This window comes from Choloepus didactylus, chromosome 1 (assembly GCF_015220235.1).
Source record: "Choloepus didactylus isolate mChoDid1 chromosome 1, mChoDid1.pri, whole genome shotgun sequence".
Taxonomy (NCBI): domain Eukaryota; kingdom Metazoa; phylum Chordata; class Mammalia; order Pilosa; family Megalonychidae; genus Choloepus; species Choloepus didactylus.
In genome coordinates this window covers 2,643,388-2,666,721 of record NC_051307.1, presented here as the reverse complement: position 1 = coordinate 2,666,721, position 23,334 = coordinate 2,643,388, and the positions used below count along the sequence as shown (strand labels likewise).

General features: G+C 61.5%; 1 protein-coding gene across 1 annotated transcript; it reads right to left on the bottom strand.

Moving 5' to 3' along the window:
• Positions 1-13,130: 13,130 nt before the first annotated feature.
• ICOSLG (inducible T cell costimulator ligand) lies at positions 13,131-22,521 on the bottom strand. The gene is made up of 8 exons (XM_037845509.1): positions 22,144-22,521; positions 20,925-21,095; positions 20,410-20,683; positions 19,242-19,589; positions 17,994-18,284; positions 16,190-16,348; positions 15,631-15,666; positions 13,131-14,847 (listed from the first exon to the last, which is right to left on the bottom strand). Exons 1-8 carry the CDS (start codon positions 22,519-22,521, stop codon positions 14,726-14,728), a joined length of 1,779 nt encoding a protein of 592 aa, XP_037701437.1. The 3' UTR covers positions 13,131-14,725.
• Between the last annotated feature and the right edge of the window lie 813 nt (positions 22,522-23,334).

Genomic DNA, 23,334 nt, shown 5'->3' with positions numbered 1-23,334 from the left:
GAGATGGGAGACACCCAGCCATGGAGGGACGGCCACATGGGGACGGAGGGACTGGATGGAGGTCTGGGGCCGCCGGGGGCTCGGAGAGCGGTGAGGACGGGCTGCTCCCCGGAGCCTCCCGAGGGGACCCACCCCGCTGACACCCGGCGTAAGAGACCAGCCTCCAGAACGTTCAGACAACACGTTTCTGTTGTTTGAAGCCATCTGGTTTGTGGTAATTTGTTACAGCAGGAAACTAATAAACATGCAAATAACTTTTGCCCCGCGGGAGCGCACCCACTTCCTCTGCCCCATCCACCGGCAACTTCATTTCCAAGCTGCCGCGCGCTGCGTGAACATGTGCCTCCTTCCCGGGTGCCTCGAGCTGTCCAGACCCCTCACGGCCCCCCAGTAACGAGGGGAATCGACGAAACCCGCGACGCGTGCACGAGAGTCATGACTTCACCTCTCTGGGGAAGTTGTCTTTTGACCTGAGTAATTTAGGGATTGGTGAATAGAAACTTCTGGACACACTTTCGGTCTCTGGCTGCTGAGCAAGTACCTGCTCTGTTCTATTTACTCACAACTTAAAAAGCCGAGTCGCCTGCTCTCGGGGGGCAGTGATCTGACTCCCAGGGAGCAGGCGGGTTCTGGAACCCAAAGGGGCCCACTCGGGTCTGTGCCGGCTCGGATGTGGCTTCCTGGAGACACGCTCCGGTGAGCCCAGGAAGCTGCGGTGAGGGGCAGGGTGGAGCGCTGGCCTCATCCGGCTGCCCGTCGGGGCGGTCACAGCCTGGGGACTCCTCGGCCCTCCCCAGCCTCTCTGGGGGCTGCCGGGGGCTGTCTCCTCTGCAGGGCGAGCCTGGTGGGCCGGCGGGGGCGGAGCGGGGTCACAGCTGGCAGCACTGGCCCGAGGACAACAGCTGCTCTGCAGATGGCGCCCGGCCAGCGGCAGCCCCTCCGGGAGGCAGGGTGGGGGGCAGCCTGCGGCCCTTTCCAGATGCTGCCACTGTACCCCTTCATCTCCTGCCCACATGCAACTGCCAGCAGCCCTCGAACTGATGGCCCTGACGATGACGATGGCAATGCAGTGATTCCAGGGAAGTTACGACGGGCTGGCTGGGGACTGCAGGCCTCACGGAGACCCAGTGGGTGTCAGGCAGGGGAACCGGCACCTTCGCCGCCTCCTGAGAGCTCACCCAGCAGCCCGGACAGTGTCAGACGAGCCGGGCCACCAGGAAACGGCCAGGCTGCTCCAAGGCCAGCGCCCACCTCCGCCCGGGCAGGGGAGGTCACGTCAGCCACTGTCCACAGGTGGCTGCCCAAGCACGGCCGCGGTCACGGCCTCTGCCTGCTTCCTCCCCTGGACGAGCCTTGCACCTGCCGCCCCATGGGTTCTGCTCGAGGGGCTTTCCAGAGTCAGATGGCAGGTGCCACCGCCGGGCGCCAGGCAGGGGGAGTGCATGGTGAGGCATAGCACAGAGACGCAGCCTCAGCCCCACAGAGCTCACAGGCATGGGGGGCATTCGTCCATTTGTTCACTCGTTCATTCACTCACTCATTCATTCATCCTTTGTTCGTTCATTCACTCACTCATTCATCCATTTGTTCATTCACTCATTTTTGCTCTTTGTTCATTCATTCACTCACACATTTGCTCATCCATTTGTTCATTCAGTCACTCATTCATTCATCCATTTGTTCATTCATTTACTCACTTAATCCTTCAACTATGTGTTCATTCATTCATTCACTCACTCATTTGTTCATCCATTTGTTCATTTACTCATTCATTCATCCATTGTTCACTCATTCATTTACTCATTTGTCTTGTTCATTCATTCACTCACTCATTCATCCATTTGTTCATTCTCTCATTTTTCATCCTTTGTTCATTCACTCACTCATTCACTCATCCATTTGTTCATTCATTTATTCACTCTCTCATTTGCTCATCCATTTGTTCACTCACTCCTTCCTCAGCACTGTCTTGGACATCAGAGAAGTCAAACGACCCACCCCCTCATGAGCACACAGTGGGGCAGGGCGGACCCCCCAGGTGGTGGAGGGCCTGACATAGCCGTGACCTGAGGGCAAGGCCAGGCCAGAGCTCTCAACCGGGTTCATTGTCTGGAGACATTTTTGGTTGTCCCAACTGGAGGGGGGTACTGGCATCTGGGAGGGGAGGGAGGGGACGCTTCTCAACAGCCTGCAGTGCCCAAGCCAGCCCCCCACAAAGATCTGGCCCAATGGCAAATGCCAAGGTAGAGACCCCCACTCCAGACGAAGCCCACACTCGATTCTTCGGACTGCGTTTAGCTTGCTGAAGTCACCGAGTGTGGAATGAGGCCCTCTGACCCCTGTCCTGGTGAGCAACTGGGATCCCTCCCACGGGACCCCACGTGCCCTTTCCCTCCCCGGCTGCAGTGGGTCGCTTTGCACTCCAGCATCCGAGCACAGCCATGACCTCCCAGCCCAGGAGCAGCCCCTGGGTGCCCTGTCCTCTGAGCATCCTGGAGGGGTCATGTCCTCTGAGCATGGCTCTGGGGGTCAGTGCTCCAAGATCCCCCTGTGGTTGCCCTGGACCCTCTAATGTAGCTGGTGCAAGCTCCGTAAGCCACGGACATCGGCCTTTCTCAGGCTGAAGGGCAGCAGGAGGAAGGCCGAGCAGGTGCTGGACGAGGATCCCTGGGTTCCTGGTTCAGCCTCTGTGGGAGGCTCAGGGCCTCCCCTCCCCCTCCCTCCACAGAAGGACAGATGGACCCGCTGGCTGAGAGGCACCCAGACCACGTCCACGGGAACAGCAGTTTAACCGCAGCGCTCTTGGTGAGCAGGCCCTCTCAGATGCCGGGACCCCCCCACTGCTCGGGGGTGGTGGCACCAGGAGACGGGGCTGCTTCCCAGCTTGCTCGACAAATGCCCCAGCAGAGACCCCGAGGCCTGGGGCCCTGGTGATTCCGGCACCGCTGTCCCTGCCCTCCGGGATGCTGGGCTAGAACCCAGGGCACCTGCAGCCTGGCTGGTGGTTGTCATGTGATGGTGAGGCAGGGATGGCACGTGGTTGCCACGGAGCTGACGGCACATCGTCACCCAGCCTGGGGGACTGAGGACCTGAGGGACGGGTGATTGAGCAGCTTTTGTCCCCTGCGGCTGGAGACCCTGCCTGGGAAGTGGGCAGAGGACACAGCGGGGCCCAGGGGGTGTCCCCAACTCCTGCAAAATGGCACAAGACTGAAACTAGGAGCGGCTGGAGGAAAATTACCCTTAGTGTTATAATTTTAAGAAACCTCACCAACCTCAAGATAAGCCCAATTGTCCTTCATCTCAGGAAATGCATCAGCGGAGCCCCAGATCCTGCTTGGCCACTGGCAAGATGTCAGCCCCGGTGGGCTCTGCTCCTTGCCCCCCTCCAAAGCCCCCTGTGGGGAGCACATTCCGGTTTCTCTGTCAGCCTTGGTCCTTCCTGTTGGGAGATGATTGGCGCATTCCCCGTGTCTGTCCCCCCAGCCAGTCTCCCCACCATGGGGGCATGGGCTGGACGTCGGCACCCAGGGCAGGAGTGAGTGAAGGAAGGAAGGAAGGATACGGGGTAATCGGTTTGGGCAAACATCACCTCCTCGGAGACCTCTGTGACCCTCAAAGGAAAGTCCCCCTCCATCCCTTATCGCTTGTATTCTCTGGAGCCCCCCTCAGTCCCTGAGCTCGCCCTCCACCCCCAAGGCTGGGCCTGCTCCTGCCACCTCCTCAGCCAGGCAGACATCTCCTCCATGCTCGGGGGCAAGAAACGAGCGATGGGTGTAGGAATGGACGTTGGATGGATGATGAATGAGTGAATGAATGAATGAGTGAGTGGAAAGCCTCCTCTTACACCTGCCTGCTTTGGTGGAAGCAGTTCATGGGGAGGCTGAATGGTGTCCTCCAAGGGGACATGTTCACGTCAGCTCCCGGGCCCAGGAGTGTGACCCTATTAGGAAAAGTTCTTTGAAGCTCGGGTGAGTTAGGATGAGGCTGTGTCCCAGGTGAACTCGCTGCCCTCCCCCCTATGTGGGACCTGCCTCCCAGGGGTGTAAATCTCCCTGGCAACGCAGGATATGACTCCCGGGGATGAACCTGGACCCAGCACCGTGGGATTGAGAACATCTTCTTGACCAAAAGGGGGATGCGAAATGAAACACAATGAAGTTTCAGTGATTGAGCGATTCCAAATGGAGTTAAGAGGTCACTCTGGTGGGCACTCTTACACACTATATAGATACTTTTTTAGGTTTGGAATAGCTAGAAGTAAATACCTGTAACTATCAAACTGCAACCCAGTAGCCTTGACTCTTGAAGACGATTGTGTAACAATGTAGCTTACAAGGGTAACAGTGTGATTGTGAAAGCCTTGTGGATCACACTCCCTTTATCCAGTGTGTGGATGGATGAGTAGAAAAATGAGGACAAAAACGAAATGAAAAATAGGGTGGGATGGGGGAGATGATTTGGGTGTTCTTTTTTACTTTTATTTTTTATTCTTATTTTCACTTTTTTGGTACAAGGAAAATATTCAAAAATAGATTGGGGTGATGAATGCACAACTATATGATGGTACAGTGAATAGTTGATTGTACACCATGGATGATTGTATGGTGTGTGAATATATCTCAATAAAACTGAATTAAGAAAAAAAAAAAAAGACAAGGCCGTGTCCAGTGCGCCCGTCGTCCTTACAGGAAGAGGGAAACTTGGGTGCAGAGATGCGGGGAGAGGGCCACGAGGCGATGGGGGAGGCAGAGACAGACGAGACGCGCCCAGGCCCCAAGGAAAGCCGCGGCTTGCTGAGGGGCCGTGACAAACACCACCAAGGGGTCGGCTTAACCCGGAATTTAGGGTCTTGCGGATGTGGAGTCCGGGGGGCTGGCTCCCCCGGGATGGGCAGGCTCTGGTGCTGGTGACCCCGGGGCCCTTGGTTTGTGGCTCTGCCCCCTCGCACGGGGGCGTCCACCGCTTTCAGGCTTCGGGGATGTCCGGGTTCTCCTCCTAAGGCCCCTGGAAATCTGGATTGTTCAGTTTGCCCCCCTCCACTAAAAGCATCGTCTCGAGGTTCAAGGCAGACAGGTTACGCCCCGGGAACGCGGGTTAAGGTTCAGAACCTCTGATTGTTGGTGTTTGTGAGTCGGCTTCCGCGCACCAGAGCTCCAGGTGCCGGGGGAGGACCCTCCCATGGGTCTTGGGGAGCAGCTCTGCCCACACCCCGACTTCAGACTTCTTTCCCCAGAGCTGGGACACGGCCCAGACCTGCTGATCTCAGTCCTGCCCGCGCATGGCTGCGGGAACCAGGAAGGGGAGCTCTTGAATCTTGGACTCACAAAGACGACCTGGGGGGCCCAGCTGAGACTCCTAAAAATAGAGGCCGTTAGAAAGGTGTTTGTAACGAACCAATGGAAATTCCCTTTAGCAGAAGGAGCTGCAGCGATTCAAGCCCCTAAGTTTTGTGTCCAGGAGCTGAGAATACAATTCAGACGCTGGTGGCCTCCCTGGGCTGCCCGGGGATGCTGGTGGGGGGGGGATCTGAAAAGTCACTCGGCAGCCACAGAAAACAGACCCCAGCAGTTTCCTAACAGACTTCACAAATAAACCGTGGACCCCTCTGAACAAGATCTATTTAAGGAAGGCCCTGGGCCGATTTGTAGGAAGATGTTTCTGTAGACAGAATAGCACTTTGAAAGATAAGAAATTTCCACAGGAAATGCACAGATGCAAATAAGTCATTTGTATTACTTACTCAAATAAGTTTATTAAGTAATTATTTATCCAAATAAGTAATTTGGAGAGGGCCTGGGGCTGAGGGGGGCATCAGAGACCAGGGACTGGAGACGAGCTGGTCACCCAGCTTTCCCAAAAAGGAACAAAACCAAAATCAAAATCTCCCCCACAGCCCTTTCTCACTGGGCTGCTGGTCTCCATGGTGTAAATGCTGTTTGATCTCCCTGTGGCCCTTTCACGCCTGGCAGCAGCAGATTTAGCAAGTGGCTCCCACTACCTGAGGGCTTGGGCAGGGCTGGGCTAGGTGGGGCTGGAGAGGGTCTCACCCAGGGCGCCAAGGTGAAGGGGGCCCCTCACAGGGCCGAGCTGGCACAGGGATGTGCTGAGGCAGGGCCCCTGGGAAGGCTGAGCCCTGTGTACCCCACTGGCCTCACCCTAGCCCGGCCCTGGGCTTGGGCCCCAAACACTGGACGGGCCACTCCAGGCCCCTGGGCTTGGTCTCATTTCAGGGAACTCAGGCAGCGGGACCTAATAAGCAGGCTCCGTTCTCTGTCACTCTTCTTCCTCGGTTGCCAACAGCGGGGTGCAGGGTGGGTTCCCCATGAGAATCCCACAGCCAGCTCCTCACCTGGGCTGCACCTGAGCCTCACCTGGGAGCCATCCACACCGGAAGCCCTGACGTAACCGGACTGGTCTGGAACATCAGCCACAGCTGCCCTGGCAGCTCTGATGGGGCTGCGAGGTGGGCACTGGCAACTCAACCCACTCGGGGGAGCCCCCGGAGCCCCTGATCCTAGCAGGCAGCCACCATGCAGGGAGGCTGGAAGGCAGAGCCGGTGGGTTCACTCTCAGCAGTTACCTCAGGACCCAGCCCCCACTGAGAAGGGGCACCCATGCTTGTCCCACCTGCTGACGATGTCACCGTGAGGACCCAGTGAGCTGTGACTTTGCACATGCCCCACAGGTGCTGCCACGCGAGCCGCTGGCCTCATGGGGGCACAGACAGCATGCCCGCCAGGCTGACTCGGGGAGGCTTGCCCCCGGAGTGGACGCAGAACCACAGCAGTGTGCACACAGCCTGGGCCGCCATGGTGGACAGAGGGCTCTGCAACACAGATCTATGTGATCCATGCCTCGAACACACGATGACCAGTGAAAGAAGCTGGTCACAAAGGCCACATATTTGAGGATGCCACTCATAAAACCTAGACGGGTGAAAACGGGGGCTGCAGGGGTGCAGGTGGGGGTTAGGAGCTGATACCTAAAGGGACAAGGTTTCTTTTTGACATGATAAGTGTCCTAAAATAGCAGCTATGGGTGCACAGCCCTGGGCTACATGAAGAACTAAGAAACCGTGGACTGAAATCGGGTGACCTGTCTCAGTACAGCTGCTTTGGAAAGAAGCTGTGTGGCAGCCGGGCTTGTGCATGAGCTCATAAATAGGCTCCCTGTATGGGTAAAGCAGGCCAATTCCTTTCTTATGAAGCCAGATCAACATACAGCCCTAGAATCTGGAGAAGTGAGGGGGTGCATGGCTGTTTCAGGGTCGCGGCTTTTGGGGTCCGATACAATCTGAAAACCATTGGGGGCATTTATTTCATCGTCCCTTTGGTTGGCCCCCACTTCCTGTGGGAACCTTAACCTCTGTAAGGGGCCACGCACCTGCTGTGTGGACGCGAGCCTCTGAGTGAATTGGGCTCGGCGTGTCTCCCCTTCGGCCGGGGCAGGGCCTCCTGGGTGACGGTGGCTGTCCTCACCACTGGTGGCCCTGGAAGGGACATTCCTCGGGCCACCTGCGGGCAGCCAAGGCCACTCCCCATGGGGCTGGAGGGTCCGGGAGGGACAAGCCCACTTCTCCCAACTGGACTCACTTTACCTTCAAGCCGGAAGCTGCGGGACCCTCGGGGTGGAGAGGAGGCTGCGAACCGCTCACTAGCAACAGCGCTTGCAGATCCTTGACCCTTCACAAAACCCGCTCCCAAACCCAGGTGATCCCACATGGGGTGGGGGTGGCCCCCAGGCCAGGCAAGAGGACGCCTTTCTTCTGTGGGGAAGGGGAGGAGGCCCCGTCCCCATGCTGCCCCCTCCCCATGCGGCCCCCTGCCCGTGCTGCCCCTAGACCAGGAGAGGAGGGCACTCGGGCAGGCCGGCTCCTGCTCCCACCTGGGCAGTGCATTCCGGAATCTGAAAACACTTTCCCACCCCCCTCCCTTCATGGTTTGTGCCCGTCCCCCCCACTGCCCCCCTGCAAGGAAAGCTCTTGGCCACCGAGCGGGGGGGGGCAGCCGTGAGTCAGACCTGGGCGGGGGCAGCGCCCCGTCCCGCGCCTGAGCCCGTTCGGGATGGACCCCGGAAGACGCCCGTAGCCACGTGAGGCCGCGGGACCCAGACGGGCCCTAGTCCGGTGCGCCTGGGGTCTCACAGACACAGGAAGCGGGATGTGACAGTGACGGCCAGCGAGGGGGGTGCGAGGTCCCTGTGTGCTGGAGGCGGGGGTGCAGCTGCGGCCGAGGACCCCAGGGACGGCGGTGAGACGGGTGGTGGGCTGCGGGTTGGGCGGAGCCTGTCCCTGCCATCCCCGGGGCCGGACTTCCAGCCTCCAAGCCTGGGAGGCTCAATTCCCGGGGTTTCAGCCAACCCAGCGGGGTGCTTGTCACAGCAGCCCTGCAGACCGAGACGCGCCAACCTCCCCAGCACACCCGCCCGCAGTGTCTCAATCTGTCCGCGTTTCGTCCGCCGTGGCGGGAGGTGGGGTGCTGCTGGTTTTGCAGGGGGAGACGGAGCAGCTGGCTCGAGGGTGCAGGGCCTGGCGTGGCCCGGCTGGCATCTCCAGGGTCAGGGCCGCCGTGGCCGCCGGCTGCCCCTCCTGGGGAGGAAGGCAGGGACCGGCTCGGGGAAATCCTACGGTGGACGGGCCCTTCCCGCTTAGCTCCCGCCGGGCGCTGGGCGGTGAAAGCCTCGCTTCCTCTTTTAGGCCCCGAGGGCAGACAGGAAGTTCAGGGAGGTGATTTTAACAGAAAGTCGGCTTGCCTTTTCCTCTCTCTGGGTTGGGTTTTGTTGCCATCCCGTTCCCGGTGTTGCTGTTGACCATTTGCCAAGCCGCCCCGTCCACGTGGAAGGGCCGAGGTGACTGGAGCCCGTGTCAGAGCTTCCTCACTGGGCATCCCACCGATGTCCCCCAGAGCCCAGAATCCTGCCCCTGAAGCAGGTGCCCCCGCACAGCGCACTTCCCAGGCCAGCGTTCCCCGAGAAAAGCAGACGTGAGACGGGGCAGAGCTCACTTGCAAGCCAGGGTGCCAGCTGGCAGCACTTCAGAGGCAGCTCCCGGCCGCGGGCACAGGCAGGCCCCGCCGATTCTGGCTCTGCCCCACGAGCCTTCGGGGTGGAGGATAATTCCAGGTTCTTTCCTGGTGCGGTGTGGGGTCTCGGTCCACGGCCAGGAGCTTCCCCCCAACCTAGGGAGTCCCCGAGTTAAGGGTTCTTTCAATGTGGTCTCCACTGATGTAACAACCAATTTGTGCTTGATTATTTTATAGTAGGGCATAAAGGACTTCTGGGTTTATTCTATCAAGCAATGTTTTATAAATAGTCCCTAACAAATCTGCGGGATTTTGCTGTCGGTAGAAAGCACAGCAAAGATTTTCCCGTTGTCAGTTGCTGCTCTCAGCAGCTGAGCCCCAGCCAGCCGGCCTGCTCCTGCCTCCCCCAGCTCCCGTGGGGGTCCCGTTTCCAGGGGCCCCTCTGAGGACAGGGTAAAAATGGTGGTGGCATGAGCTCGCTTCTACAGATGATGCCGAGACTCACAGGAAGTGATTGTTTTGGAAGTAACCTCTTTTCTGAAGGATACAGTGTGGTGTGAAGTCTTGGGGGGCATCTGGAACGAAAGGCTCTGGTCCAGGCCATGCCCGGCCGGGCCCCTGCGGGCTGCTGTCGGCGGCTGGGACTAGGGACACGAGGGCTGCAGAGGCACCACTCAGGACGTGTGGCCCCCAAGTCCAGGCACCTGTCATTCCTGCGCCATTGCTGTCCCGGACCCTCCCTGGGGTCGCTGGGGGTGGGCGGCCAGTCCCCAGGGCCCACTCTTCCCCGGCCTCAGCCCCCAGCCCCACAGCCTCCTCCAGAAACTCAGGCACCCAAGCCACCCATGCCCACCGCCCTGGCTCCCCACGAGCCCACCGGGCCCCAGGCTCCCTCGATGGGAGTGTCAGGTGCACCCCAAAGAGCTCTGACCCAGCAGGAGGGGAGGAGGTGGTGGTCCCCAAGGGCCGAGCCTGACTGCCCCATGGGGGCTCACCCCACACAGGGGGCGGCAGCCAGGCCTCTGGTGGGCAGAGAGCTGGGCAGTGGGCGGCATGGCCCGGCCCTCAGGGTGCTGACTGAGCATCCAGACCTCGGCCTGCCGGGGAGGAGGACCGTGGGGGCTGCTCTGGCCGCTCCACTCCTGACCCCTCTTTGGCTGCTGCCCAGGCTAGACAGGGGGGTCCTGAGAGAGCAGGGGGGCTCGCCCAGAGCCAGGAGAATGGGGTGCCTTCTCGGTCTCCACACCTGTCCTCTGGCACCTTTGAGCCCCCCTGCAGCTCCCCGGTCACCCAGCCCCAGCTAAGTGCCCTTAGCCTGTACCTGCCCAAACCCCAGCATGGAGGGATGGGGGGCAGGGGCCTGTCCAGGCTGGGATCAGGATCCCAGAACCAGAACCCTCGGAGAAGAATCACACACCCACTCCACCCCCCCGCCCAGAGCACAGAGCAGAAGGAGGACACAGGGAGGGAGGACACGGGAGGGAGTGGGGGGGAGGACACTGAGGGTGGGGGCAGGGAAGGAGGACACTGGAGAGGGGGTGGGGGCAGGGAGGGAGGACACGGGAGGGAGTGGGGGGGAGGACACTGAGGGTGGGGGCAGGGAGGGAGGACACTGGAGAGGGGGTGGGGGCAGGGAGGGAGGACACTGGGGGTGTGGGGGGCAGGGAGGGAAGACACTGGGGGAGGGGTGGGGGCAGGGAGGGAGGACACTGGGGGATGGGGCAGGGAGGGAGGACACTGGGGGTGGGGGTGGGGGGCAGGGGGAGGACACTGAGGGTGGGGGCAGGGAGGGAGGACACTGGGGAGGGGGTGGGGGGCAGGGGGGGAGGACATTGGGGGGGTGGGGGCAGGAGGAGAGCAGGGGGGGGCCAGTGGGGAGGGAGGCCCATTCAGGGCCTTTGTGTGAAACAGAAAAGGGACTAGAACATGGGAGCCTGGGAGGTGGGGAAGGTGGGGAGGCCGGTCAGCCCCGGGCTCGCACACCCTGTGGACACCCCCACGAGCAATGTCAAGGCCGTGGAGCAAATGTTGGCACAGCCTTGAGCCGTCCTGACGCAGCCCCGGGCCTCAGGGTGAAGCGGGTGGGGGACGGGACGCTCCCCAGGAAGTGCGTTGTGCCCCCCACGGGGAAGGTGCCAGGAGAAGTTCCCTGCCCCGGGCCTGGCGGGGACCCGAGGCTGGTGCTGGCCTCCGTCCCTCTCGCAGCGGCAGCGGCTGTGGGTAGCTGGGACCCCGTGGCCTGGCTGCCGCACCCCACCCACCTAGGACAAGCCGCCGTGGACAGGAGCCCCGGGCCCTGGATGTTGAAGTCGAGTCCCCTGGACTCGAGGGCAAAGCCCCCCACCCCCAGCCCTTGAGCCGCCCGACCCCTCCTCTCCTCGCAGCCCCCGGAGCATCGCTCTGCCCCTTTGGGCAAGATCGGCGTCTCCCAGGGGAGACATGAACTCTGCTGGCCTCTGTCGAGGTGGCGTCTCCCGGCCTCTGGAGAGGGAGTGGGGGTGTCACAGCCCTGGAGGACGCGCAGGAGCCCGGGGAGCAGGGGAGCCCCAATCCCGACCCTTCAGGACAGGGGCGCTCGGTACTGCTCACCGCGGGGTGGGGCGGGGGGCGGACAAGGGCCAGGGCGAGCAGGATGACCCCCCCCCAGCTCTCCACGACCTTTGTCCTGGGGGAGGGCGAGGGGGTGTGGCAAGAACATTTTCCCCAGGTCAAAGGAGAACAGCTGCCTCCTTGCTTCCTTGAGGAAAGCCGGCCGGAGGAGCCTGGCAAAGCACGTGCTGCCGGAGCGGCAGGGCCGGCCCCTCGCAGGAGGATCGGGAACCAGGGGGCACAGACGCCGCCAGAGACCCCGCTGGGATCTGCCCCAAACTGCCATGTGGTCCCCTGAGGCTGCAGGGCCCCAGGCCTGGACGGCTGTCTAAAGCCATACAGCCCTCCTCAGCGTGGGGGCTCCAGTCCTAGGAGTGTCCAGTTCATCTCATTTTACAGGAAGGGAAACCGAGGCACGGAGGGCCGCGGCTTGCTTGGGGTGGTGCGGCGAGCTGACTGCTCGCAGGTGACTGCAGCTGCACCTGATGAGGGTTCACTGCCCACCTACTGCGTGCATAGGGTGGGGACGGCACAGGGCCCATGACACCCCCACCCCCACCCAGACCAGAGACCCTTAACTGCACAAGGTGGGAGGGGCACCACTGCCCTGCAATGCCCAATGCCCTGAGCAGGAGACCTGGGGTCACCCTGGGGCGAGCAGGCTGCCAAGCCCCCACTTGGTACGTCCCCTGGGCCCAGGTGGCTGTGGGCTGGGAGCTGCGGTGAGCTCACCTGGGTGCCGAGTGGGCCTGGGGCAGGCGGCGTTTCCCAAGCTCCCTGCGGGGGACAGGGAGAGGCTCACACCTGCCCAGCCTCACCTGGGGGGCCTGCAGAGGGTAGGGGCTGCAGCCTCTGCACTGCTGACATCCGGGCCCGTTGTTCTCCACAGCAGGGGCTGAACTGGCCATGGCGGGATGTTAGCAGCCCCCAAGGGTGACGGCCAGAAATGCCTGTGGTCATCCTTGATGCTCCCTGGGGACAGACCTGTTCCTGGGGGGGTCACAGGGGAGGGCAGCGGAGGTGGTGACCGACAGGGGCCCCTGCCTGCGCTGCAGACTCACCGCTCCGCAAAGCATCAGGCGTGCACGCTTTACCCTTGGGTCTCTTAGATCTGGTTTCTGCAGAGACTAATGTCACAACTTTGGTGTTCAGCCTGTCTACACGATGGCAGAAAGACCAAACAGCCGCAGTTTCAGGCTGAAAGGGGCAGGAATTACAAGGAGCAGCCCCAACACCTTCCAGAGCAATTGTGGCCAGGAGACGCAGGCCAAGGGTCTCACTGGCCCTGCAGGGAGACGCTGGCTCGGGGGCTGGGCTGCAGGGGACAGAGGGTGCCCTGGACCCTGAGCTCCGGGGGTGGTGAGGCAGGGAAGGGGCCGGGCCTCAGGGCAGAAGTGGGGTGCTAGGCCCCCAACCCCAGGGCTTGGGGGCTCCTGGGGAGGTGTGGCTTTCCAAGGAGGTTGTTCTGGAATCAGCTTCACAATTGCGGAAAAAACGGACACACACGCCTGACCCATCTATTACTTTTTTCTTTTTATTGGTCTTTTAGGAACGACACACATCTTCTAATGCTTTCAGGTTAAAGTCTGTGCGGATCACTCATGCTCGGTTAAAAGCCCGGGGGAGAACTTTCAGTACCAAAACAAGCGATTTTGTGCAGCGAGCACCAGAACTCTCAGCTTAACCTCTGACCCTGGGCCCTGCTTGCTCCTCGTCTTGGGGGGGGGAGGGCAAGCCCCCCACCACAGTCAGTGCTGAACAACAGGGGCTGACAGAGGACCCCCGGCCCTGGCGAGGCAGAGGCGCAGCCAGCAGCTCTGGGTGGACACCATGTCCCCAGGGGCCGGCTGCGTGTCAGACGCCATTTTCCTGGGGGTGTGCACAGCTGGCTTAGCGGTCCCTTTCCAGGACCCAAAAAACGTCAAACTGCTGGTTTCATGCTGGGCAATGCCGTGGAGACCACCCCAGGGGAGCAGCAGGGCTACAGGCCACGACCCCTGTGGGGGCTTCACAAGCACCCCAAAGTCCTTCCCAGGGGCGGGAAGCAGGCAGAGGGAGACTGAGGCAGAGATTGTCGGGTGACCTCCACCCGCCGGCAAGAATTGCCGCCCGTTCTGGACTCCATGCTGGCAGGAAAAACACATGTCCGCTTTAAAAAGCCTGTGCCAAAGTCCTTCTATGCCACGGACAGAAAATACGGTGGCCGTCCGTGGCAACACGGGACAGGCGTGTTTCAGACCCGCCCGAGCTCTTCCTCGGGCACACGTGTCCTTCAGACCCCAGGACCCTGGCTGCCAGTGGCCTGAAATCTGCACCCCTCCCCCGGCAGCGGGCTTTCTTCTTGTAAAATTCCACTTGGGCCTTTTTAGGAGAAAACTCGGCTTTTGATCAAAACAAATGGGGCCAGGTTTTCTTCTCAGTAATGTCCCGGAGGGAAATGAACTTCAGAGGCGTCTTTGAGGGATTCTTCATTTGTCAGACATTTCCTGCATTTGTGGACAAGGACAGACAGACACACGTGCACACTCAGACCACGGGCCTCGCCCCTTTGCCGTGGAAGGTGGGTGTGAGCTCACAGAAGGTGGGTGTGTGCTCTCGAGGTGTGTCGCGGTGGTGGGGTCCTGCGGCCTGTGCCCCCGTGGACACCCCATGTGCTGCCCCCAGCACAGCTTCACCTCCACAGGGGTTGTCCTGGAAAGAGCCTGGGGGCAGCCTCACCCTCTGGGTAAAAACCCCAAATATCCTTCTTGAGCTTCAGAAACCCCACATCCACCAGCAGGCTTGCGCCCCAGGCCTGAGGAGGCCTCGCACTGAGCCACGCAGGGCCCTGAGCTCACGGCTCATGGGGGAGCCAGTCAAGGGCTCTCCATCACCCCACGTCCGGCAGCACAGGAGGGGCACCCAGCCCTCAGGGGCCCTGGTGCTGAGCTGCTGCCTCTTCCAAAAGGGCCTCACACGAGGTCAGTGTTGAGCCCCGTCACGTGCTCGCTGGGCATGGCCATGGTCCTGCAGGGGAGCTGTGTCCCCTCCAGGCTGGGACGCTCCTCGGTCTCACTGGGGGGTAGGCAGCTGTCTGCCCCTTGGCCCCAGCCTGCCCGAGTCTCTGCTCACTTTCACAGGACAGACGCTGCTCGGGTGGCCGAGGTCCGATTGGTCAGCGCTGTCTGGTGGCCTTCCTGGTGGCAGCTCTCAGGAGCCCTGCTGGGTCCCAGCAGCACATCCGGTCCAGCGTGCTCTGGAGAAAAAGAGAAGGGAGATGGTGCGAGTCCTGGGGCCTGCTCACCTTCATTTGGGGACAGGGAGGCAGGAGGGTGTGGACACAGTGTCCTGGGGACACTTCGATTAGGGACAGGCGGCCCTGCTTTACAGCAAGCTGTGTCCCCAGAGCCCTCTGAAACAGGCTGGCCCAGCCTTTGGGAGACAGCAGTGTCCACCAGGGCCAACAGCACACGGCCCACTGCATCATCAGTGCTCCGCCCAGGCGCAGGGGGGCTCCCAGGAGGACCCCTTTCCATAGGGGAAACGGGGCTCAGGGGGTCTGGGGATCGGCCTGAGGTGTCGTGCCCAGGCCGGCTGACTGCAGAGCCCACCACCCCTCGCAGCCCGGGGAGCCTACCAGGCGGGTGATGGCGACTCTGAGCGCGTGAACGTTTTCCCCTAACTGACCCCACGTGGCTTTTGTCCCGGGAGGTGCCCGCCTCTGCCAGGACATACCAGGCCACCTTCTAGCCCCAAGACACCCGTCCTAGCACAGGTAAGAACAATACAGCAACTGGGACTTATTTTGGGGACCCCACTGGGGTGGAAGGGGGTGCCGAGCACACGGGGCCAACTGAATGAACCAGCGATGGAGATGGGTGAACGGTGTCTGGGGGTTCATCAGACTAGTCTCCTTTCGGGTAATCAAACTATTGCCCAAGCCAAAGGCAAAGGCATAAAAAAGCAAATGGCAGGGGCTGCCCTGGGGCCCACAGACCCTCAGGCCCCCCATGAACCCACCACGGCCCCGCACACTCACCGGTCAGTTCTAGCACCGGCCTGGCTCCCGGGGCACCTGTGGGGACGAAGCACACGTTAAGGGTGGGCAGCGCGGGCAGGGAAGGGAGTGCCCTGGAGATCCCAGTGGTCCCGAGGCCCTGGGGCCCTGCCTGCGCCTTCTGCCGGGCAGATGCTTTTGCAGCGTGAGTGTGGAGGACCCCTTGCCCTGGACCCTGGACCCCTTCCAGATGGCCCGGATCAGGAGCACTGGGTGGCAAACTTGAGTCTGGAACCCAAGGGTGGCTGCGTCCACGGGACCAGGGCGGGCGGGAAGTGCCCGCAGCTCCCACCCAGAACCCACAGGCTGCACTCCGGCCTCAGGCTCGGAGTTCTCGGGAATGTGGAGCCGAAGAGATGTTTGGGCTTTGGATCCAGCTTCTCCGAGTGTTTAAGCCACTCACACTTGCGAATGTTAACACCATTAAAACTAAATTTCAAATGAAGTCAACACCTTGCAGAGTTTGGAAAGTTAAAAAAGGCAAACGCTCACACCGATGAAGTACACACAAAACGCCTGCAACGTGAGCCCGGCTCGATACCTGTGTGGCACCCACGGGGACAGCGGCTGTGGCAAAACCAGGCTGTGAACACGGCTGCCACGGCCAGGACCGCGGTGATGCTGAAAACAGCCGTGTGTCTGTCCTGGTGGGGACGGTCTGGGTTCTCCGTGATCCTGTCTTTGGTTCCATTGAAAAGTTCTATGAGAAACAGGAAAATAACCCAAGACTTAGCTGGAGGAGGGAAACGGTCTCCTTATCCTTGAGAAGGGAGCGCGACGGGGAAGGGTTTAGTCCAATGAGCCCCTGCAACATCACTCCGTTATTTCGCCAATCTAAGGCTGAGCGAAAGGCTGTCTCCGTGGGGAAGTGCCCCCGACCCTCTGGAAAGGCGCCGGGCAGGGAGCTCGGCTTCACCCTGTCTCTTCTTTTCAATTGAGGTGACATTCACGTGAGATAAAATTAACCATCACAAAGCGAGCGAGTCAGTAGCATTGAGTGCACTCACACTGTCGTGTAACCTCCACCCCGTCTGGTTCCGAAACGGTCCCATCCTTTCCAAGAGGAAACCCCGTCCCCATCAGCAGCCACTCCCTCCACCCCCCAGCCCCTGGCAGCCCCCCATCTGCTGTGTCTGTGGATTCCCCATCCTGGGCATTTCCAATAAACGGAATCACACGTGGCCTTTTGTGTCTGGCTTCCTTCACCACTTAGCTTGACGTCCTCAAGGTTCATCCATGTTGTCGCGTGCATCAGAACTTCTTTCCTATTTACGGCTGAACAATACCCCATCGTATGGAAGTAGTGCTATTTACTCATCACTCGCCCACTGGCGGACACTCAGGCTGTTGTGCACAAAGCTGCTGTGAACACTGGTGCACAAGTGTCTGTCCGAGTCCCTGCTTTCAATTCCTTGGGGTGCAGACCCCAAAGTGGGATTGCCAGGTCAGGTGGTGACTCTGTGTTTGACTTTTTGGACCTGCCAGACTGTTTCCCACAGCGGCTGCTCCATTTTATGTTCTGCCAATGCTGCAGAGCCTTTGGATCCTTTCTGTCTTCATGTCTTGAACAGGCAGCACTGTCCCCGGGGGCTTGTTGCTAACACCCCATGTCTCACCACATACGCCCATAGAAACAATGAATACACCTTAGAATCATCTGGAAGCTTTCAAAAACTGTCGTGATGGCAGGTGCCCACTCACAGGTTCTGATCAGATGGGTCTGGGGAGGGGCCTGGGGCTTTGCCAGGCTGCCCAGCTCCTCCCCCTGCAGGGGTTCCTGGCGGCCAGGGTCAGCCTCACAGGTGGGTGACCCCACACTTAGAGGGGCCCACGCCCAGCTTAACGCTCTGCTGCGGCCGTCTTGAACTTCATAACACACTTTGAACGAGGGGCCTGCATTTTCACTTTGCACTGGGCCCTAAGAACTGTGTTCTGGTCCTGCTGGCAGCACCCCTTTCCTGCAGTATCAGGGCTCCCGCACTCCGTCCTTGAGTCTCTCGGGCCCCCACACCCCATGTCTCATCCTGATGCTCATGACAGGGACACGCAGACAGGGGAGCATGTGGTCTCCATGAAGGAGGCACCTGCCACAGCTCTTCTGTGGGGAGGACCCGGTCCAGCCACCAGGCCCAGAGGAGTCCCTCTCCGGGGGCTCCGGCCTTCCCAGGGGGCACATTTGCAAGGGTGAGGCGCCCGGCAATCCTGCCCTGCCTTGTGCCTAGCCCTCCCCTCTTTCCCAGCTGCCTTCCTGGAGCTGCTGCCAGGCCGCTGAAAGACCTTGTCCGAGCAGCTCCTAAGTCACCGCGGCCCCACCGCTGCAGGTGGGCAGCCTCTGGGGACCTCACCTGTCTCACTGCTGACAGTCAGGTTTTGGCTCAGAAGCACGTTCTCGATGCAGCACCGGACGTTGACGCGGGGGACCCGCCGGAGCCTCAGGACGCTGAGCACATCATACAGGCCACGCGCGTTCCGGACAACGCTGCTGTTCTGCAGAGCCGCGTCCAGCAGGCTGCCGTCCGTCTCGTTGATCCAGTGCACGTTGGGCCTCGGGTAGCCATCGGTGGCTGTGCACATGAAGGTGAGCTCGTCCGGGGAGGGGCTGCTGGAGGCGCTGACGACTGGCATGCTGTAGTTTGCTGTGGGAAAAGGGACACATGCTGTTAGGAGTTGACACGTGTCCCCGAAAAGACACATTCACATCTTCACCCCTCCGCCACTGTAGAATTAGTTAAAGTGATGTCCTGAACCCAAGGGCAGAGGTGCAGAGGCAGAGAAAGAGGACGGCTGGGGGCAGACGCACAGAGGGAGACGCAGCTACAAGCCAAGGAACACCAGGGCCACCGGACCACCAGCAGTTGGGAGGGGCCAGGCCAGAGTCTTCCCCAAGGGGCTTCAGAGACAGTGTGACCCCGCTGACACCCTCATCTTGGACTTCCGGCCTCCAGATGGAGAAATGGGGAATTCCTGCCGTTTTCAGCCCCCCAGTTTGCTGGAATAGCCCTGGTAAACTGAGGCAGCAGCAGTGAAAGACGGCAGGTGTGGAAGGCCAAGGAACAGAGGGGCACTGGGGCCGTGGGCTTGGCAGTGGGCGCTGCCACTGATCCGCCCAGAGTCACCCCCAACTCTTGCCCCAGCAAGGGGAGCTACCGAGCTCTGCTCCCAGGAGGCCTGCCCCCACTTTCCCATTTGCATTTAGTGCTTATGGCGAGATGGAGAGGTGGCCGTTCATCCGAAACGGACATGGCCATCTCCCCAAGGAGCTCGCCGGCTGATTCTTTCTCCCTGAATTCCACCCTGGTTTAGGGTTTTCCAGCACACCCTCCTGATTTCATCAAAAAGCATCCGGTTTGAGTTGGAGCGTTCAAGGGGAAAATGGCAAGACTGGGAGTTCTGTGAAACCAGGCAGCCTCGGGTTATGGAAAAGCTTCCCACAAGTTGAGCGATTTGTTTCAAACAATTCAGCTGCCCGTGTGGTTGAGCAGATCCCGGGAGAGGGGAAGCAAGCAGGCGAATGAGCCGGGAAGGGGGATGTAGTCACAACTTCTCCAGGTGCCAGGCTGGTGGCATCGGCTCTCTCTGCTTCGGTGTCTTACCTGCCACGTGCAGCATGACGGTGACATCCAGAACCTTCCTCAACTCCAAGGACTTTCTAAACACAAGGCAGCTGAACTTCTGCTCGTCGTGGGGGGTGACGTTGTACAGGCGCAGCGAGAAGTTCCCCTGCTTCATGCTGTCCAGGGACAGCTGCGTGCGGCCCCTGTAGGACTCAGCCTCCAGGGCCTGGGAGCTCTCTCCGGAGATAGAGTAGGTCACCACGGTCTTGCCAATTTGCCAATAAACATAAAGGTCGTTCAAATCAAAACTGTTTCCTTCAGGGTAAACGCAGGGGAGCTCCACGTGGCTGCCCACTATTCCTCGGACTTCTGTTTCTTGAAGGATTTCTGCAGATATTAAAAAAGTACGCAATGATTTGTTTTCTACGTGTAGCCCGTGTGGTTCCTCTATCAGCTTCCCAGAGGCAAGCCTCAGACGCCAAGTCGGACACGTTTCAGCAGAAAGAGATCTAAGAAGCTACACCTCGGAGCCTGAGGACACTTTAAAAACTCCGGCATCTACTGCGAACGAGTGCACCACCGTCCAGTGCCGCTGACAGTAGATGTGAGAGGCCGCCCTTCGGGGCAGCTGGGTGATGGGCACAGGGACCCCTCTGCACCGTTTTTATAACTTCTTGGGAGTCCCTAATTAATTCAAAGTAAAAACTTTGCAAAAATTCGGACATTTAAAGGAAAATGTAAATTTCTCAAGGACGGCATTATGATGCTACTCACACCACATCATAAGGGTCCTTGTCACATACACGGGGAGCAGCTCACTCTTTGCAATAGCCCCTTAAATGCCGACGGGAAAAGCAGCCTGCCCCTGCCCCTGGCCCCTGGGATGGGAGGCAAGGCCCAGCCCCGGGGCCCGCGCCCTGCCTGCTTCTTACAGAAGCCGGTGGCTTTGAGGGCTGGGAGGCAGGTGGGGGCAGAGGGGCCGAAACCGACAGAAGGAACCAGAATTACTGCATTTCGGAAGGCTTGCCCTTCTGGGGACTTCAATCCCGCACATTAACCTAGGCTGGGGGACGACCCAGTTTTCTCAAAAGGGCCCCCCAAGAAGCAGGAAGGAAACTCCCCAAGCCCTGCATCCAAAAGGGGAAGTTTTAGACACTCCTCTCAGAGCCAGGGACTCACGACCAGTCGGAGCACCATGTGAACTTACCGGCGAGCAGGCCGGCCAGCAGCAGCACGAGCAGCCCAAGGCTGGAAAAAGACAAGCAGGAGGGCAGGTGAGCGGCAGCGGGGGCAGGCTCCGAGGGCTGGTGCGCCCACCCTGCTTCTCCAGGCGGTCTGGGGGCCCTCTGGAGGCGAGCCAGGACCACCCCCACCCTCCCCGGCACAGGAAGCCCTGAGGGGCTGGGGGGCCCTGCCAGCCCCGGTGTGAACACAATCGCCCTGCAGCCGTCCACCCGCCCACTGGCCCACCCTGGCACCTCCTAATCAGGTGACAAGGGAGTGAGGTGACCACAAGGCAAAAGCCACCAGCCAAGGCCACGGCCCTCGACCCCCAGTGGTGGAGGAAAGTGTCAAAACAAGAAAGCTTTCGGGATGTTACAGCAGCAGCCTCATTTAAAATCGGGGAGACAGAGGACATTTAAAAAGACCGACAGCAGGAGCAGGTGAATCCCAATTACAGGGCAACCCAGTGACTGGAGCAGGGTCATTCCGAAACCAAACCCTCTGGGTTCCTCCGGTTTCAGATCCCCACTGCCCAGGGCCCAGCTCAAACCCCTCGGATGACGTCGCTGGCTCCAGGCGCCTCCAGCCTGGGAGCCTCTGCCCCCTTCCCGCCTCGGACCTAGCCCCCTCCTGCAGGCAGGCCTCCAGGATGACCCAGTGGTGACGGGCCTGGGCCTCCACGGTCACAGCGCTTCACCCCAGTCCCCCAAACCGTGTTTCCATGGCTGCCTCCCCATGCCATGGTACCCCCCAGAGGACGGGCCAGCGGCACCTCTCATCTCTGCTTCCCCAGCGCCTCCAATGTCCGCAGGGAGCCCCAATCTGCCCCAAGGGCTGTCACCCAGTGTGGCTCGTGGCGTGAACAGCGTGGAGTGAACGCATGGCTGCACACCGGCCTGCCCTGGCCAGCCCACGGGGCCACCAGGGACCCACCCCCGCCCCCCGCCCCCATGGCCGGAACCTGCGGGTGGTGCGCGCTCCTTCCCCGTGGCCGCCAGGGCTGCTTGCAGGAGGCGCGTCCCCTCTGCCCGCTCCCCGCCTCCAGTCCCGCCCCGGAGCCAGGGCCGCCGTTTAAATACCAGCTGCCAAGACCCTCGGCTTCCCCTTCTCTCCAGGGCACCCACATCCACAGGCAGTAAAGGCCACTGTCTGCGCTGAGGGTGCCGGGGAGACAGGCCTGCCCCCTCCCTGAGCCCGGACAGCACCCCCACCCCTCCAGGCCTGCGCCCCACCCCCAGCCGCGCCCCACCCCCAGCCGCGCCCCGCCCCCACCCTACCACCCCGTCCAAGCCCACTACAGGAGACAGCAGATGGGCCACCTGCCCCAAGGAGAGATGGCTGGCAGCTGTGACATTCCGGGAATTTTTATTTTCCTCTCTCTTGAGGGAATGATCTTAACCAAAGTCATTTCTGTCTGGGGAGCCCCACATGTGGGGGGCACACCTAGGGCAGTTCACAAAGAGGACAAAGTTGGAGGGGGCTTTCTAGCAGAAAGTCAAGGAACAAAGCTGTCACCCCTTCCCCAAGCTGGCAGGAGGGGTGCTGGGGTGTGGGGGGCTGGCCCTGACAGGCTCCCTCTTCCCCAGCTTGGAGCCACTGAGGGCAAGAGGGGAATCCCAGGTGGGGGCGGCAACTGTCACCAAACGGCCATCACCAAACGGCCGGCACCAGCTGGCCTTCCGAGTCTCTAACAGGGACCCTGGCTCCCCAGGGCCACCTTCTTGGCTCTCCCACCTTCCAGGAATTCCCCAGGGCCGGGGAGGGGCTTCCTGCGGCTGGGAGCCCGGCTGGGGTTGCTCCAGGCCGGTGGGGGGTGCGGCCAGGCAGCGGCCGCTCCGTGCGTCTCCGGTCCTGGCGGCGGCGGCTCCTTCCCTTCGCAGAGTCCCCGCCTCCGCACCCACGCGCGGCTGTCGGTCTGTCGGTCCGCCCGTCCCGCGGGGTGTCGGGCCCCCCGCCCTGCGCCTCCCCCTGGGGGGATGCCGGGGACAGGTGGCCGCCCCGCTCGCCCCGGCCCAATCCTGTCGGCCGCCCCGGCGCTCCCCGCCGCCAGGTGAGCCCCGCTCGCAGGGGACACGCGGGGCCCGGCCGCGGCCATCGGGGGCGCTCTCAGCCAGGCAGCCCTTCCGGGCCCGGACGGCCCCGCTCCCGGCGGCGGCGGCCCCTCTCCTTGCCCCTGCCCTCGGGGCCCCGCGCCCTCACCTGTCTCACCTCATGGTGGGGGTGCGCGCCGTGGCGTGGCGCGGAGACCTTGTGGCCGCTGAGACCCCCACGTGCGGGAGACCTCGGCCGCGGGAGACCTCCGACCGCGGGAGACCTCGGCCGCGGCCTCCCAGGTCTGAGGCCTCGGAGTCTGAGCGCGCCGTGGACCGGGCGACGTCCTGCGCCCCGCCCCGGTGCCCCGCCCCGCGCCGCCGAGCGGAAGCCCGGCCCACCGCCGCAATGAGCCCGTCCCTGCCAGGCGGGACCAGGGCGGCGGGGAGTGGAGGGGGCGGGACCCGGGGGGCCGGGCCGGGGGGCGAGGACCCGGGAGGGGCGGAGAGGAAGGACCCCGGGGAGGGAGGGACCCCAGGAGGAGGGGCGGGGACCCGTGGGGGGCGGGGACCCGGAAGGAGGGGGAGGGACCCCGAGAAGGGGGTCCCCCAAGTGCGCACCGCCCCGGTTGCTCCCGCCACGCCCGGTCCCAGCCTGGGAACGAGGTGTGGGTCCAAGGCCCCAGGCCGGCAGCGCGCCCCCTGACCCCTCTCCTTCCTGGTGGGAAACAGGCAGGGGAACCCGCAGGTCTTAAGTGAAGTAAAGCCCCAGTAACTGTTCAGAAACGAATGAATGAGTGGCAGGCAGGAGAGAAGGAAGGGAAGAGGGGAAGCAGGCCACCCTGGGGCCCCCTCTCCACGGTGGGGCCGGGTGGGCC